This window comes from Photinus pyralis, unplaced genomic scaffold (assembly GCF_008802855.1).
Source record: "Photinus pyralis isolate 1611_PpyrPB1 unplaced genomic scaffold, Ppyr1.3 Ppyr1.4_LG6, whole genome shotgun sequence".
Taxonomy (NCBI): domain Eukaryota; kingdom Metazoa; phylum Arthropoda; class Insecta; order Coleoptera; family Lampyridae; genus Photinus; species Photinus pyralis.
In genome coordinates this window covers 13,804,884-13,821,270 of record NW_022170663.1, presented here as the reverse complement: position 1 = coordinate 13,821,270, position 16,387 = coordinate 13,804,884, and the positions used below count along the sequence as shown (strand labels likewise).

The window sequence follows — 16,387 nt, the reverse complement described above, 5'->3', positions numbered from 1 at the left end:
AATGGAAATGCGCTTTTTGTAAATCGTTTATCACTTTTTTAACTTGCTTAAATATACCTACATAGGCCATATGCATACATTTTGGAAAATTCCCTATATCTATTTAGGTCTGCACATTTATGATGAATTGATGATAAATACATTTCATTAGTATACACACACAGACCGAAGTATTTACGCTCTTTTAAATTTGAGAGCAACTATACTTAGAACAATAAAAAATAATATCCAAACAGAAATCGTTATACATCCATTATATACACTTTGTTTAGAAAGCCCCCAGCCTCTCTGAATAATGCTCCGTAAACTCTCGCTAGGTTGTGTTAATGGCAATATAGCACTCGCTGCTCGAAGTTCATAAACAAATCCTTCAATTGGCCATAAAATGCCGGACAAAAAAAACATGGGAAGGAAGGTTCCTAAAAGAATATAGATAGCTGTGGATTCGTCATCACAAGTACTCGATATCGTATAACCTAAAACAAATGTTTATTGAGATCGTTATCTTTGATACTAACCAAACCACATTCCACAAAATCCAATTAAAGCCACTAAGCCGGTGGCAAGAACTGTAGAGGCACTTAAGGTCATATCGAAGAAAAATATTGCAAGGGCCATTAACGAACCAATCTGTATAAGCATTAGGCCAGACTCGGAGATAATATGTGAAATTAAAAGTTCAAATGGAGTCACTCCCATGACGACTGATCTTTCGAAGATCCCTTCACGCCTTTCTACTAGCAAGGCGATCGCAGTTAATGCAGCCGGATAAAAGAAAGCGCACCTACAAAGCGATCTTGGTTTTATAATATCAAACGACATGAAATTAAGTTACGACGCCAGAATTCCTGGAGCTGCAAACCTTGTAAATTCAGTGTCGTTGGAACCATACACTGGATCATTCCACTAAAATTAAGATGATGTATTGTGGCGTGGCTATTTTTTAAGCATACCTTAAATGGAAGCTTTATTAGCAGTCCACTTTCATTACAAGATATCAAATAATCCTTCACGAAACGAGCGAAGGCATCGAGAATGTAGAAATCTAGGAATTGGGCAATGTCTTTGACTGCAATTGTAAATAAAATCAAATAGAAATAAATTCCAAATGCATCAAACCGGATGAATCTCGGTATACGTCAATCGTGGAATAAACCACATCCCAAGCATTGACGTGTTTAAAATCTTCTATACGTGCTCTTAATGCGGATGAATAATTATACCTTATCGTAATAGATCCATGCAATAGTCCTTTTTTAACGGAGAGGATTGCCATTTCTTCAGATTCAAACGGTATCTGAAAACGTTGAAGCGTACATAATGTTATTTTAGCCCTAGTTTTCGCCCATATTTTTGGTAGAATGATTGAAGTGCTGATAAAATAGAGTTCACGGGTGATTTTATAACACTTGAATGTGATTTTAATAGCAGAAAAGGTGGGATTTATGACAAGTAAAAATTTACGAACTATATATAAGCGTAAAAAATTCATTCCAGGACAGTTGATTTTATAGAAACCCCAAAAGTATGCAGAAAAAGTGACTTACCATATTAATCCTGTCACCTTTCACGTACTGCAGATATTGGCAACCCAGAGTTGTACTGTTGCACATCAAAATATCGCAACTGTTGTCGTTGCTTTCCTGATTAACAAACGCGACTTGAAGGTTAACAGGTTTATGACCAATCGCCAAATAAAACAAGACAAAAGCCACCAAAGGACCTACTACCACAGCAGTGATTATGATCCAATTCTTCCAGATCCATAGACAATTTTTCCAAACTAGGGCTTTCATGTGCAACATATCTATTTGGGGAAGGTAATCGGTTATTTTACTTTGGTAAGTGTTGGTATCTAGTAGTTCAGATGGATACAGGTCAGGGATTAAAGAAAATCGCTTTTGAAATCTGTTTCTAGCAACACATTCCCCAAACTCGGATGCATTATCATCAGACTCTTCTTCCACCTCATTAAGCGTTTCTAAAGGTATGATGTTGGCTTCGGTTATAACTGGAGCGGAAATAGTGTTTCGTCGCCGATGTGTAATTTGAGAGTTTTGAATTATGCTCAGTTTCAAAAATGCTTCTTCAAGACTGTTTATTCCAAATCGCGATAAAAGTTTATTTGGGGACTCCTCGGCAATAATGTATCCTTTGCGCATCAAACTAATCTGAAATTATATTCGCCTTACAAAAGTAAACCAAGGCCACAACATACAACATGTGCCTTTCTTGTCTCTTCAATGTAATGCGTCGTTATGATTACGGTTGTATAGCCATTTTTTGTAACATCCGTTAAATAATCCCATATGGTTTCTCTTAAAACTGGATCTAATCCTACCGTCGGCTCGTCCAAAATCAACAATTCCGGTCGATGGAGCAAGCTAGTAGCGAATGACACTCGGCGCTGTTGTCCTCCACTTAACGATTTAATTATTCGGTGATCTTCGGGCAGTTTTAGGAGATCTTTTAAAAATTGGAATCTTTCTTCGATTTCCTCAGTTGTCATTGCTGCTATCCAACCAAAATATTTTGCAGTTTCTTTTATTGTAAAATCACCGTATAATCCAATTTCCTTTAATAAAAAGTAAATCAAGATGACTTTCACACAATACAAAAAAAACTACCTGAGGCATGTAGCCAATTTTAGGGCTCGGTAATACACTACTCTTGGTTCCGGGCGAACCCCCTAACACCCATAACTCACCGGAGATTAGTTTCATTCGTCCGATAATGCAATTTAGCAATGTCGTTTTTCCACAACCGCTGGCACCCAGAAGACCATAGCTAATGCATAGAAGATCAGACCGTGTCTCAATTGAACATTTAAATAAATCAAAGGACGCGTGTTAAAACATGCATAGGCGTTCCCAGTACGGGAGAACTGAAATTCTTCACCTATATCAGATAGGTATAATGGAAGTATACCTACGCCGCCTACGCGTATTATTTTACACGTCCGTTGTTTTATACGAGACACTTACATTGTGCCTTTAGGGACAGTCATATTCAGTTGGTCTAGTACAATAATTTTATTTTCTTTAGAGCCGTAGTGTTTACATGCATTTCTGACGCATACCGCATGCTTCCTCCTCATCTCTACTGTGGAACCAGTCCTACCCCGATCTGGTAGCATATACGCTGTACCATCCTCTTGCATTGTCACGATCAAATGGTGAACTACAAATGTTTCATATTAAGTCAAATTGCGAGATAGTAGATAGGCACAGATATAGGTACGTATATCTGTGGTATAGGTGAAGGTGCCTAATCTATCCTATTTAGATAGGAGCGGACTGGTACCTAGTAAAGAAAAGTAATTTGGTAGTTCAAAAGCCTTGCATTTGAATAGAACAATTTCAATTGACCAGAACATCAACAAAGGTTTTTTTGATCTGGCGTTACATAAGTGCCATTGATATACACATGCGTAAGAAAATCATACTATTTTGGTAAGTCTGGAACTCATATAGAATTTCAATCAAACCTGATTCTAAATGGTTTAAAGTGGGGAATATAATGATATGTATACATTCATGTTTATTGGTACTTAATGCACAAAACCGTGGGGACAGCCTTGAGTCTAATGCATTTTCATTTATGCGATTTTATTATCTATAGGTACCTAGTTTATTTAATTAGTTACGTAAGCCAAATAATGGCCATGGAGTGCGAGATCCATGAAAAATGGATATCTAAAATTCAAAATTGTTGATTTAGATGGAGTGATGAAAAAATAAACAAATACACCGTATCGAAGGACCCGAAAGATAACTTAAAATGAAAGCTCACCTTATAACATGAACTTTTACGTTGACCCCTGTAGCTTTGTTGCATTATGACCGCTTGGTCCAAAAAAAATTTCCTGGAGAATGGAAAATTTGTTCGATAGGCATTCTCGCGCGATTAGGGCGTTGTGCGCGGGTGCACCATCCTGTTGAAATCAACAGTTTCCAATTTTTATTTTTTTTGTGTGCCGTACATCATTGTATTCATAATAACCCAGTTACCAAATTGTTGACAAAACAGCTTCCTAGCTCAATCCAAAAATAGCGCTTTTGTAAGAGTGTCTTCAAAAAATAATAAGTTTAGACAAATAATGAATAATAACGATAATTAAGAAAAATTAAGTTGTCCTATACTCGGAACTGGTAGTCCAAAAGAAATGACGCCCTCGGCTACACCCCAATTCTCGTGTATCCAGTTAAACCGCCATAAATCATTCCTGAAACTAATACCATATATATTTTATGCAAAAATGCTTGCCTCAAAACTATCCTATATAACCGTTACCACCGTAAACCGTATTTATTTTTGTTTATTCCGAATTCTATTGTTATACTTGGAAAAAAATAAAGTGTATCCCTTAAATTAATAATTCTAATTAGGTCGCGATGATAGGTAATTTTTAATAATAGGTACATTGTTTCCTAAATACTCCGGGTTGTTGTGTAACGACTTCTGGCCCTATAAAGTATACAAGATTTATCGCCAAAGTACAAACCACAAGAAAATTATATAAATTAACCAGACTTTTTGACTACTTCTAAAACTAGCCAGAGTAGTTGGATAAATTGTGAACTCAATATTTCTAGTAATACATAATATCCAGTTCGTTGGTTAGTATCATGGTGTAAACTAATCAATCCTCATTGATCTATTTTTAATCAAGAATTAATTTACTATCCTGAACTAAATTACCCAAAGAGGGTTGGTTCTAGGATTGGTTCGTTTACATAGATATTGAGTCCACATTTTATCCAACTACTGTGGATAGTTTGTGAACTAGTCAAAAATGCTGGTTAATCTATACAGGGTGGTGACTTGCATACCGCAACATAGTGTAATTCAATGTAAAATTTATAATATGCAATTATTTTAGAGCAAAAATGTATAAAGGTTTTTTTGTATTAAAAATTTTTTTACGCCAATCAACGATATTCGTTTTCAATTTTTTTCATAATAAAGACGGAAAATTGGAAAAATAAAACCCGCATCTTTTTCAATAATCTGTGATGGCATGGAATTTTATACTACAAAATATCGACACCTAACTACGACTGTCACATTGACACATTTACTTTATCATTATAGACTAGGCCATAATATTGCTTATGACCGATAATTACGACTCTAACGCATTATCAAGCAGTCGTACATAAAATATTATATTTAGAACAGCGAATTCAACATAAAGAAAGACCAAATTACTAAAAACGGTTTTCTAATATAACAATTTACAATAAATGTTCGACTAAGTCACCATTAAAGTGACAGTAACCAAATCGATAATTAAATCCAGTTCAAACTGCTACTAATTGATAATTGGATATCTTTTGACCTTTTTCTTGAACTTTAATTCATAATTCTTCTAAAGATCGAAAATTATATCGATTAATTCATTTAAGAATTTTATATTCAAAGATTTAAGTCTAAAAACTGGAGAATAAATTTGATAGTAAAAACATAAACAAAAATTTCTTGGTTTTCCTAGTTTTTATTTTTTAATCTTAAATAAGTTAAAACTTACATAATAACGAGCTGACTATGGAAAAAAATGAAACTAAGTCACTGACTAGATGACATTAGGAGTTAAATTAAATTTGTTTTCTAATGAAGTGTTTTTACTCTCGTTTTTACTTATTCTCCAGTCCGACGTAAATGAATTACCTATTCGAAAAATGAATTAATCGTTATGATTTTTGTTTTGGACTAAGCAGAAAAAATTGCCCCTTTTTTGCATTGAAGATTAGAAAATAAAAACCAGGAAAACCAAAATATTTCGAAAACTATCAGAGCTAGGTATAGGACATTATTATCAAAAGTTAAAAGTTTGTAGAGGAGCTAAAAGAGACAGAAAAATATACGGGATGTTCTTTGACTTCGGACCTCCAAAAAAAACACCATGTATCTAAGGTATTTTTTTAATATTTCGTAGTAGATATATTATCTTTAAAACTATTGGTTTTTCAGATATTAACCATATAATAAAAAAGTCGTACAATTACACGTAAAAGTAAAAAATGCATTAAATACAGGGGGTACATAAAAAATGCACCATTTTAGCGCCCTACTTTGTGAGCGCACCCTGTGTCATTACAAATATTTTAAGAATGTGGAGAATATTCAACCATACCATACCATGATACAAAAGCACTCTATCGAAAAATCTTATCTTCAAGGCATTAAGTTACTCCGCGCAATCGTTGTCTCACCCTGTACATGAATGTAACCAAACTGTATTCCACACTTTTAACACAAAAGGCGAAAGTTATTCAGATATCCACAGATAACATTTTGCACGCTTCCATCAAATAATACCAACTCTAGCTTTGAAAGCTTCGTAACATTTGGAAATTATGAGAACTAAAGAACCGTACTGATCGCTTCAAGATTCAAAACGCGAATGCTTCCAAATTCTTCCCCCTCTTAATTACTGATTAAAATTTTGGCGAATTATTCCTCAAATTGCCGATGTCTAAATTTTTCACTGATTAGTGTCTTTTTTACTACCTACGCTACCGATCCCGAACAGCTGTTAAATATAAACCTATCACAAATATATAATAATGTGAAATTTGTTGTATCTCTAAAAATAAGCTTGGTACAGACGAAAAACGTAGCAAATGAGCATGCCGCAAACGAAGTTCACTCTGTGAGTGACGTCATGCGCACAGTCTGGCGAAATCTGAACACCGGAGCATCCGGCCCTGGGTAACGACAAAGCGAATGTGGTTGTCCGCGACAATATCTTACTGGTGGTGGAGTCAAATCTTCAAATGCGCATTGCGAGTGAACAGCACGTCGGAAGTGGGTACCGACAAAGGGAATGTGGTAGCTTCCAACAAGCTCTGACTGATGGTTGAGTCAAAACTTTAAAAGTGAATTGCAGGTGAACGCGACATCAGAGGTGGCTACCGACAAAGAGAATGGGGTAACCTTCGACAGGGTCTTATTGATGGTGGAGTTCAAACTAGTTAATAGAATACTGCTCTGCCACACGCAAAAATGCGCTAAAGTCTCTTCAATCTCACACGAGGAATTTTATTAAATTTCTTTTCTTATAACGCAAATTGACTTCTTACAACTTCCGCCTCATTTCCTTAGCTTCAACTCTAGATTTCGTTTCATACTTCCTACCTTAGACCATATAGTACATGGACTGCTAATTGTAACTAAAATATGGTCAAGGACATCGCCTGGGTATGTGAGTTTGAGGGTAAACAAGTCTGTCCGAAGTTGTCCGCTTAGACACGATTTGAGACTGTCAACCTATAAATTAACAAACGTCACTTAATTAATCGTCTAGATATGGCAAAAAAAGCAAACCTATTCTTATTTGTGGACGGATAGAATAGAAGATAATCAATAGCTATTTATATATCAAGTACATAAACTGGGTCTTTATGGACGAGTCGTTTATTTAGCCGAGCGAGTTTACGAGCGAGGCGTAAATAAAGATGGCGAGTCCATAAAGACGGTTTATGTACGCGGTATATACAAAGCTTTATGTACGATTGCAAAAATTACTCTTTAAAGAAGAAAATTTAAGAAAATTTAATAATCGACATACAATCCATATATCACTGACAAGAGATGTCAAATATTTCGAAACTTAGTATCTAGTATTTTATGAAATATATGAAACGTTGAAAATGGTGATGGTATCAAAGGTTGCTGTTCTTGTTGCTAGGGTAACAACAGTTTGTTTAAAAATTTGTGCGTTTGTGAAAATTTTTGTAGTTGTGTAAAAATGGAAGAAATATCGCAAATTGCATCCGCAGCGAAGAAAACTCTTCTTCCCTGCAAATCGAGAACGGTATATCAAGAAGCTTACAATGCATACAAGAAATGGTGCGTAAAGAGAAATGTAAAAAAAACCGTTGAAGATACAATTCTGGCTTACTTTACTACCGATCTCGCGTCGTATAAAGCATCAAGCTTATGGAGTAAATATTCCATGCTACGCACTACGATTCATTTGAACGAAGGAGTAGATATTAGCAAGCTTCCCAATGTTATTCCGTTTCTTAAAAGAAAAGGAGAAGGATATACGCCAAAAAAATCGCTGATTCTAACGGATGAAAATGTGGATTCCTTTTTATTAAGCGCTCAGGATGAACACCATTTGCTAAATAAGGTATGTCCGTATTTTTAGAGGCATAATTTTTGAAGATATGTTTTAAGGTAATTCTTATCTTTGGAGTGGCGGGTGCCTGTAGACGTCGGGAATTGGTTTTTTTGCAGACGACAAATGTTGAAGATCAGGAAAAACATTTTCTAGTCAAGATCATCGATACGAAAACCAAAAAAGATAGATCGTTTGTCATATTGCCAGGAAAACACAATTTACTGCACATAATTAGAAAATACATAGCCATTCGTCCTAAAGTAACGTCACACAACAGATTTTTTATCAATTATCAGATGGAAAGTGCACGGTTCAACCTGTAGGGGTTCACAAAGTTGGTGGTGTTCCTAGTGTGGTGGCTAAATTCTTGAATTTAACAAATGCTTCTTCCTACACGGGCCATTCTTTTCGAAGAACTTCTGCAAGTCTTCTGGCAAATGCAGGTGGAAGTATGACTGACATCATGCGCCATGAAGGATGGCGCTCGGCTAGTGTCGCGGAAGGCTACGTCGAAGAGTCGGAAATGACAAAAGTCAACGTTGCGACGAAAATCCTAGGCGGAGCGGGTCCTTCATCTCATCATAAAGAAATCGAAGAAAGACATCAAATGAGTGGACAACTCTTTATAAAGAACAATGTGGATTGCGTGATTAATATTAACAATTACTACGCGAATAAGCACTCCCCGAAGTAGGTGTTTCTTCAGGTGTTTCGCATTTATATTTATTTTGATATGTGTAAATAAATTATTTTGACAACCGACCACGTGACATTTGTTTATGGCCGCCGTCCATAAAGAGCCACTTTATGGCCGCAAAAAGATATCATAAAGTATTGATTATTATACAATCGAACATAATAGTTATTTATTTTTCATTTGCCTATTATATGACAATTATATCTGTCATATGAGATATGTAAAGCCCGAGGGCATAATGAGAGGGCATAATGAGATGACAATCCATTATGCCCTCTCATTATGCCCTCAAACTGCCTGTCAAATATATTAACGGAGTTATGTAATAAAAAAAGGTGCTACTTGATTCGTATGAAGCACTAACAATAATCATTACATTTGTATATTGGAAATGCATTATTTGGAACGATGAAAAATAAAATGTTGTATGCACCTCAGGCATTACTCGATATTTAACTCTCGGGTGACTTACAATCCCTCGGGCCAGAGGCCCTCGGGCTCTGTCGCCCTCGGCATAAATATCGCCTTAATGCCCTTGATACATAAATAACTATTAAAGCTTCCCGTATTACGCAGTTAACGCAGTTACTATAAAAGCTACTCTTTACGCCATCCGAGTGGTGTTTAATCGACTTTAGTTTACCCTGAGATTCACATACCCACGACTACGGTGCCCTCTATCCGTGACCATCCATTTTGTATTGAAAGCATAGAGCTAATAGCAGTCCATGTACTATATGGTCTAAGCTTCCTACTCGAAAAATCCCGTACCTAGATTTAATTTTGAATGCAGAAAACCCGCAAGTGAAAACACTTATCGATGTGTCTGGGGATTTTTCCAGAACATAAAAAAAGAATGCAAAATGAATTTGTTCTTTTCACTATGAAAGCACTGTATAATGAAATGAATCAGACGGTCAAAAACATTTATCGACGTGGGTCGCATTAACGTCAATGTTCAGAAGAACTACTTACATGATTTAAGCAATGGAATAACTTATATACCTACCTATGTGTAAGTTTCTGCAATGCAAAGTGTATCATACACCGGCACTTCTTTGCACAAGGCTGGAAATGACTGAATGAGTGTTCTGATGTAAGGTCAAAATATTTTTAATTCAATGTTTTTTCATATTCGTTTCTATGTTAATTTCACGTTCGTTTTAGTACCTATAATTGATATGAGTAAGTGACGTCGACAATGGACCATAATTATACATTACGAAAGGTGGGCCTTCGAATAATTTCCTTTAATGCCGCAAAGTGGTTTACTTTGGGAATTTAAAGTCGATATGTACCTACTAAAATTAACAGACAATGGATACTTACAGAAACTTCCAAAGTTATGTGTAATTTTTCATGTGTTACGGCAGTATGCCACATGTCAAGGTATGTATATTGTGTATTTTTACTAGCAGACTCCGCGAGCTGCGTACCGCTTTTGGGTGGGACCTATTTTTTTCTCGTAGGGTAGGACATACGCTCGGATTCGACGGCTGCGTCGCTTCATCCCCCTTACGGCGAACGTCGTATACCGCCTATCAATCAATGTGTCAACTGCTGCGGTCTTTTGGCGCCTTGCATAGGTACTATACAGAGTGGCCCAACGAGAAGTATACAGAGGGTTTTTAGGGTATTAAATTTACAAATTTCGAAAAATCCTCGAACACGTCAATTTTGTATTCGAGGGGGGCAAATTTTGGAATACAAATCACGAAACCAAGTCTTGACCCCTCTACGTAGGGAGCTTAACCCCTAAAATTTTAAATGGAATCCTATGGCAAATGGCACATTATTTGAAAGCCAATTTAATCGTGATTACTAATCTGCTTTGCTTTTTAAATTCTATTGATTCGTTTCGGAGATAATTCGCATTTGAAATGTTTTTTTCTAAAAAAACCAAAACAAATGCGATCTAAGTCGCCCTTATTTAAATTTTATTTTGTCGCTTCAATTTGTTTGTTAACCTTAAGTGAACCTGTCAGTTCTCCGAAACGAATCAGTAAAATCAATAGAAAGATACAGTACCTCGCATTCTTACTTGGCCACCCTGTACGTAGGCTAGTCGAACCAAAAATCCTTGTATATTTTTTGCTTTCTAGGTGACTATTGGGATCACCATTTTTTGGACATGTTAAAATTTCATAAAATATCGGCGTTTTAGATCATTTTAAGCAACTTTTAAAGAACCATTTTTTTCCGTCTCTATGTATGTACACTGACGTAGGAAAAAAAACGAGATGGGTGGTAATTATTTGAAATACATTCCACATTCACACGATTAAAACGGAAATTTCACGAGCAATTGGTGTTTTTTCCCTACATCAGTCAGTGTACCTACGTGCCACGGTATACCGTGCTACGTGCGTACGTACGTTGGTAATTTTCCGTGGTAGTTATGCCGCGCCGCCGAGACGAGATTTGGTCTCGTCTCTTCTCGAATTTTCGAGATGAGACCGAGGTTCTCGTCTCGTCTCATCTCCGCGAGAAGAGACTAACCATCAGTCTCGGCGAATCTCGTCGAGACTCTCGTTTGAACCCAAAATTTTTGTGTACCTTTTTATTTGTACGGGTTTTTTTCTAAATTTGAATTTTGAATTTGAAAAATTCCAATTGTTCACAGAAACCGTCGGCGACTTTACTGATGTATGACTTAATTACTGCTATAGGTCCTATACAATAACGGTCACTTTTCGTAAATCCAGGAACAGCTTTATCTTATTTTATTGGTGGACAGTTTATTACTAAAGCTGTACTCTCATCAATAGAATAGAAACCTGCTTACACAGGCAATGGTAGGGAATGGTCTTATGTTGGACAAACAAGAATTGGTTTTAATAAGTTCTCGCGTATTCCTTTACATTAAAAGCACCTAATGCTCTTATTGTGTTTTCACCAAGTTTATGGCAATAAATCATTTGTTTGTAGATACTAATGTACTGCGTAGTTGGTACCATAAAAGTAAGATTTTACAAAGTAATTTGGTCCGATTGTCTTTAAATACTTATTTAAGTAACAACAAATTCAGTAGGTATGTCTTTTCTAGTTATAAGTATTACCAGTTACATTTTATAAAAGCTAATATTCTTTAGCCGCAGAGATGCGAATGGTTAAAAAATCCTTAAAATACGCGTAAGCAGGTAGGTACCCATATAATAGAGAAATTGTGTTTCGTGATTAGCAGATACTTGTCCTGCCTTATTGGTGCTTTTTATATGCTTTACAAGTCTACACCGTTTTTGGATAGTGCGCTTTCGAAAGTCTCGTCTCGCGGCAACACTATATAAATCCGAGGTAACGGCTCGACGGATTTTGTTCAAATTTTTTGGATATGTAGATATATTAGGCGTACGTAAACAAAAAGTAACGGCCTAAGTATTGCCGTTGGCGGGTTTGGGCTATTTCTGAAAAACCGAAAAAAGTCAGAAATTTTCGTTGATTTTTGACCACAGAGATTTCTCCCGACGTCAGTCGCATTGGCAAACTTGTTTTTTTCTGTTTCTTTACTATTAAATAAGTCGGAAAAATAAAATCTTCTACCGGACCTTTTGCAACCATTTAGCATTTTTACGTCTAATTTGACTGGACTAGGAAGTCTACGTGAACAAATTATTCCAGGCGTGAATTTTCCGGGAGCGAATTGTCCTGAGAGCGAGTTATCCTGGGAGCGAATTATCCGCCCGAACACTGTATTTCTGTATAGAGACGTGCATATTATTGGCAGCTTATAGTGATGATGTAACATCAGCGACAAAAATAATGATAATCGGAACCTTACAGCCACTTGGGCAGCCAACCATATTATATCTAAATTATTCGCAACGTTGATGTGTTTAAGGGCAGCATATGAATTAAAAAATTGAACCATTTATGAAATTAGGCATCCAACATTACTAATAAATCAGATATTAAATGACAGAGGTCGCAGCATGTTTTAAAATTTCAACGAGATAAAAAATATCTTGTTGACATTGATTAAATTACATTCAAAGGTACGCGCAAAAAACGCTATTGCACTATATCACAGCTGTTTACAGATGAGAATGAGCGAATATTTAAAAAAATATTTCTGAGGTCGCTTTTCTAACACCATGGCAAACGCCTTCTTAAACTGCCACAAAATCCATGGAAAATATTTGGATACCTGGCCATCTTACTGTGCTGACAGAAACTGTAACAGTAAGAAATCAAATTGTAACATGCGGAATACTTGATAAGTTTTTACTACATCTACGCGTAACCTGTGTTCCCAAAACAGGAACCGTACCTAGAATCCTATAGGAGCAGTTGAGTAAATAAATGTCACTCAACGATAGGAGCAAGTTATGTGAAATCTTTTGGGATACGTTTTCTTTATTACCGTCCTCACTACGTATTTATTCAATTTTGCATATGATGCCCTACAATTTGGACTTCTACCGGTTCCGGTTGATGCGCTAAAAATGTGTCGTACATACAAATATTTAAATTTAAATACCGGTGATTGCCTCCGGCCTTTGCTCTCTTTTCAACTATGCGCACAAGTATGTGAAGGTCTGGTGTTTGTGTTGCCTATCCACCTGTTACAATCGAAGGCTAGTTGAAGATTACATTACCTTTGAATATAAAATTTATATTCAAAGACATTACGCAGTGCTGTACGTAAAATAATCAGACTCTCTAGCTCTCTACAAAATACTTTCTGCCGTATCAATAAATTGAAAATTGTACATACACACATTTGTACCTAATCAAATTTGTACCCTAATAGCAGTCCGAACGTATGGGATCCTCCATTTCGAATGAAGAATTTTAGGTGTTCTTTGCCGTAATTTCTGATTTTTGATCGGTACTACCCTCATCTAGTTCGCGATCTGGAACTTCTGCTTCCAAACGACGCGTGATTACCTACTGCTTGGGTATTTTATTTAATACACCAAAATATATAATTTAACAAGTGTTTTTGTTTTCAAACACTCACAAAATTCAAAAAGGCTTATGGAATATTTAAAAAAACATAAATGACAGGTAATTTTACAAAAACATACATTACTGGTAATTTTACTGTAAAATTACGTATTTTTAAAATGGTTAGTTACATAAATTACATAAAATATAAATAGGAAATATGTCACTACTTATATTGCTATTACTGGTAGAATGAAACCAAAAACGAGAACAGAAAACATTGTACTGGTAAAAGGACACAAGAATGATAAAAGTGGCGTCTAGGATCCAAGAAGAACAGTACAACATTACAATAATAATTGGGAGGAGAATACCTGAATAAATTAATAAGGCAAGAAAGAGTGTTGGAAAAATCTGTACGAAGAGCCCAATCAAAATGTTTGGGAGCAAGGTTACAAAATAGCAGTTAAAAAACTGCAAAACTTAGTTCCGTACGAAATACCTACTCGACAGGCGTCAGGCATACGAAAGAAATAGAAGAATAGAAATAGAATAAAAAGAAACGATTTTCGATTACAAAAACCAGAAAAAGACATTTTGGAAAACAAATAAATGAAATAGAAGAACGCGATGATAAGACTCGACGTCCAAAACCAGCTGCAAACTGCTCATTGTAGAGTTTTTCCTTTGTGTCTCTATAAAAATTGCTACAAAATGTTTATATCTCTTTTCCACTCGGCTGCAAAAGTAAACACTAATTGGCCGTCTAATTGTATACCAGTATACCTATATTGAGAAATAATTCAAATAATTCTACAGTGCACGATGAATTTTTGAACATTCGAATACTTTTATTAGTCAATTTGTCAACAATTTTTTATTTAAATTTTTTTACCAGGTAACATCAACAAGAAAATAAAGGTTTGTATTTGGGCAATTTGTGTAGTACCTACCTATTGAAATTGTGGAATAAAACTTAAATTCTCGAACAAAACGAATCTTAAATCTACACCAAATTCAAGAAGTTCTTCATTCTCCAAATTGCAAATTTCAGTTAATATCAGGAGTTTAAAGATTGGCTGAATCCTTTAAGACCAATTACTTAAAGTTTTACGTTAAATTTTAAACAAACTATTTTACATTAGATCTTAAAGGTATTCAGTATTTATTTTGAATGTTTAAACAGAAATAAATAAAACTATAAGCTTAGACAACAGATTTCCTCGTTTGTGCAATTGGTTGTTCTTAGCTACATTGATATAGTACTTACAGATATTACAGTAATTACCGATGTTACAGATATTACAGAAGTTACATATGTTACATATATGTTACAGATATGTTCTTCAAGGAACATGCATTTGGTAATTTCACAAATATTGAATTCTGCAACTGAAGGGTATTACTTCAAGTGAACATTTTTTTTTGGATTTCATATGGGTTCGATTTCAGTTTCCGTTTTTCATGTACTTATCTATGTGGAAATTTACGTTGAAGGATGTGCTTTGCGTATACACTTGTTTCCGTTTAATACTTGAAAGGAATTCGCAGTCGGTCAGAAAGTGAGATACTGCTATCACTGGGAATGAATCTAAAAACTCATAAACCCGGCTGAATTTGAGATACACTATAACTGGTAGCATAGAGGTCTTTCCTCTAGTTTCCACAAACAACTTGATAATCCGAGCCAAAATTCGCACGTATAGGGCCAAGTACCTACAAGTAAAACATCCAAGTGAGCTCAGTTCTCGGATTCCCAAACCTGCAAACAAAAGAAAACCTCCCAAGCTGCAGAGCTCGGTACAAGGGCCTCGCTTCACTCGTAGTAAGCTTCTATCACAGGTACTGTACTTAATCGGCCAACCGGTTCAGAAGAAAGTGGCAGACTCCAATAGCATTCACGTGACTAACTCGATCATAACTTCACTGAGATCGCCAAGATATAACAAATTACTTCAATGTAATAGCATATCTAACCCAGAACGGGCAAAAACAGTTAATACTAATACGCCAAAAGTTTCTTGCTATCAAATCGCGTTCATGAACCGGTGACCCAATTACAGAAAATGGCCGCTCGTTATCAGCAGGTGGAAAATACATATATCAAAGGTGTTGGTACTCGCACGCGAATGGTGAGCTTAATCCAAGGTTATAAACTCCAAACTCGTACATCGACAGATTTTGAACGAATGCGACAATCGTCGATGGCAAATATCGGCCGAAACCTAAAAAAAAGATACATTTCAATTAAATGAAATGCAAATCGCGGTGTTTACAATAAAGAGAGAAGAACGCAATGTAAAACTTTCCTACGGAGTTAAAGGCGAATCCGTTCACTAACAATATTTCTGGAGTCCTCAAATTAATGAATCCAATCGCCAGATGTATTGATGATGGCAATTAAAATTCCATGCGTTCTAACTAACGCTTCAGCTTGTGGTGTTTAATGAACTGTAATCCAATACGGTTCTCAACAGAAAGGAAAAAAAATGAATGGTGAATGTGACAATCAACAGCCGCTGGGCGATAAAATTGCGTTCAACAATAGATGGAGCCATCTATTAAACTGCTTTCCAAAAGTTACGAGGATCTTTCAACAAAAAAATCACTATATTGATCCTAATTTGCTTGCCTTTTCGTCCGTTGTTGATATGCCACGTCTGTATAATACC

At 35.8% G+C, this 16,387-nt stretch overlaps 2 protein-coding genes across 8 annotated transcripts in view; both read right to left on the bottom strand.

Moving 5' to 3' along the window:
- The window catches only part of LOC116175051 (contactin-associated protein-like 4), a 236,162-nt gene that overhangs the window by 55,078 nt on the left and 164,697 nt on the right, over positions 1–16,387 (bottom strand). The window lies entirely within an intron of this gene.
- LOC116175053 (ABC transporter G family member 20-like) lies at positions 48–9,929 on the bottom strand. Of its 4 annotated transcripts, none has more exons than XM_031493112.1 (11): positions 9,838–9,921; positions 3,793–4,231; positions 2,985–3,180; positions 2,628–2,787; positions 2,219–2,575; positions 1,548–2,171; positions 1,120–1,297; positions 954–1,069; positions 836–906; positions 519–784; positions 48–476 (listed from the first exon to the last, which is right to left on the bottom strand). In XM_031493112.1, exons 3-11 carry the CDS (start codon positions 3,158–3,160, stop codon positions 175–177), a joined length of 2,250 nt encoding a protein of 749 aa, XP_031348972.1. In that variant the 5' UTR covers positions 3,161–3,180; positions 3,793–4,231; positions 9,838–9,921; the 3' UTR covers positions 48–174. The 4 variants fall into 4 exon arrangements, with proteins under 4 accessions (XP_031348972.1, XP_031348973.1, XP_031348974.1 ...); XM_031493115.1 differs by having other exon boundaries at positions 319–476; positions 524–784; XM_031493113.1 differs by lacking the exon at positions 3,793–4,231 and having other exon boundaries at positions 9,838–9,929.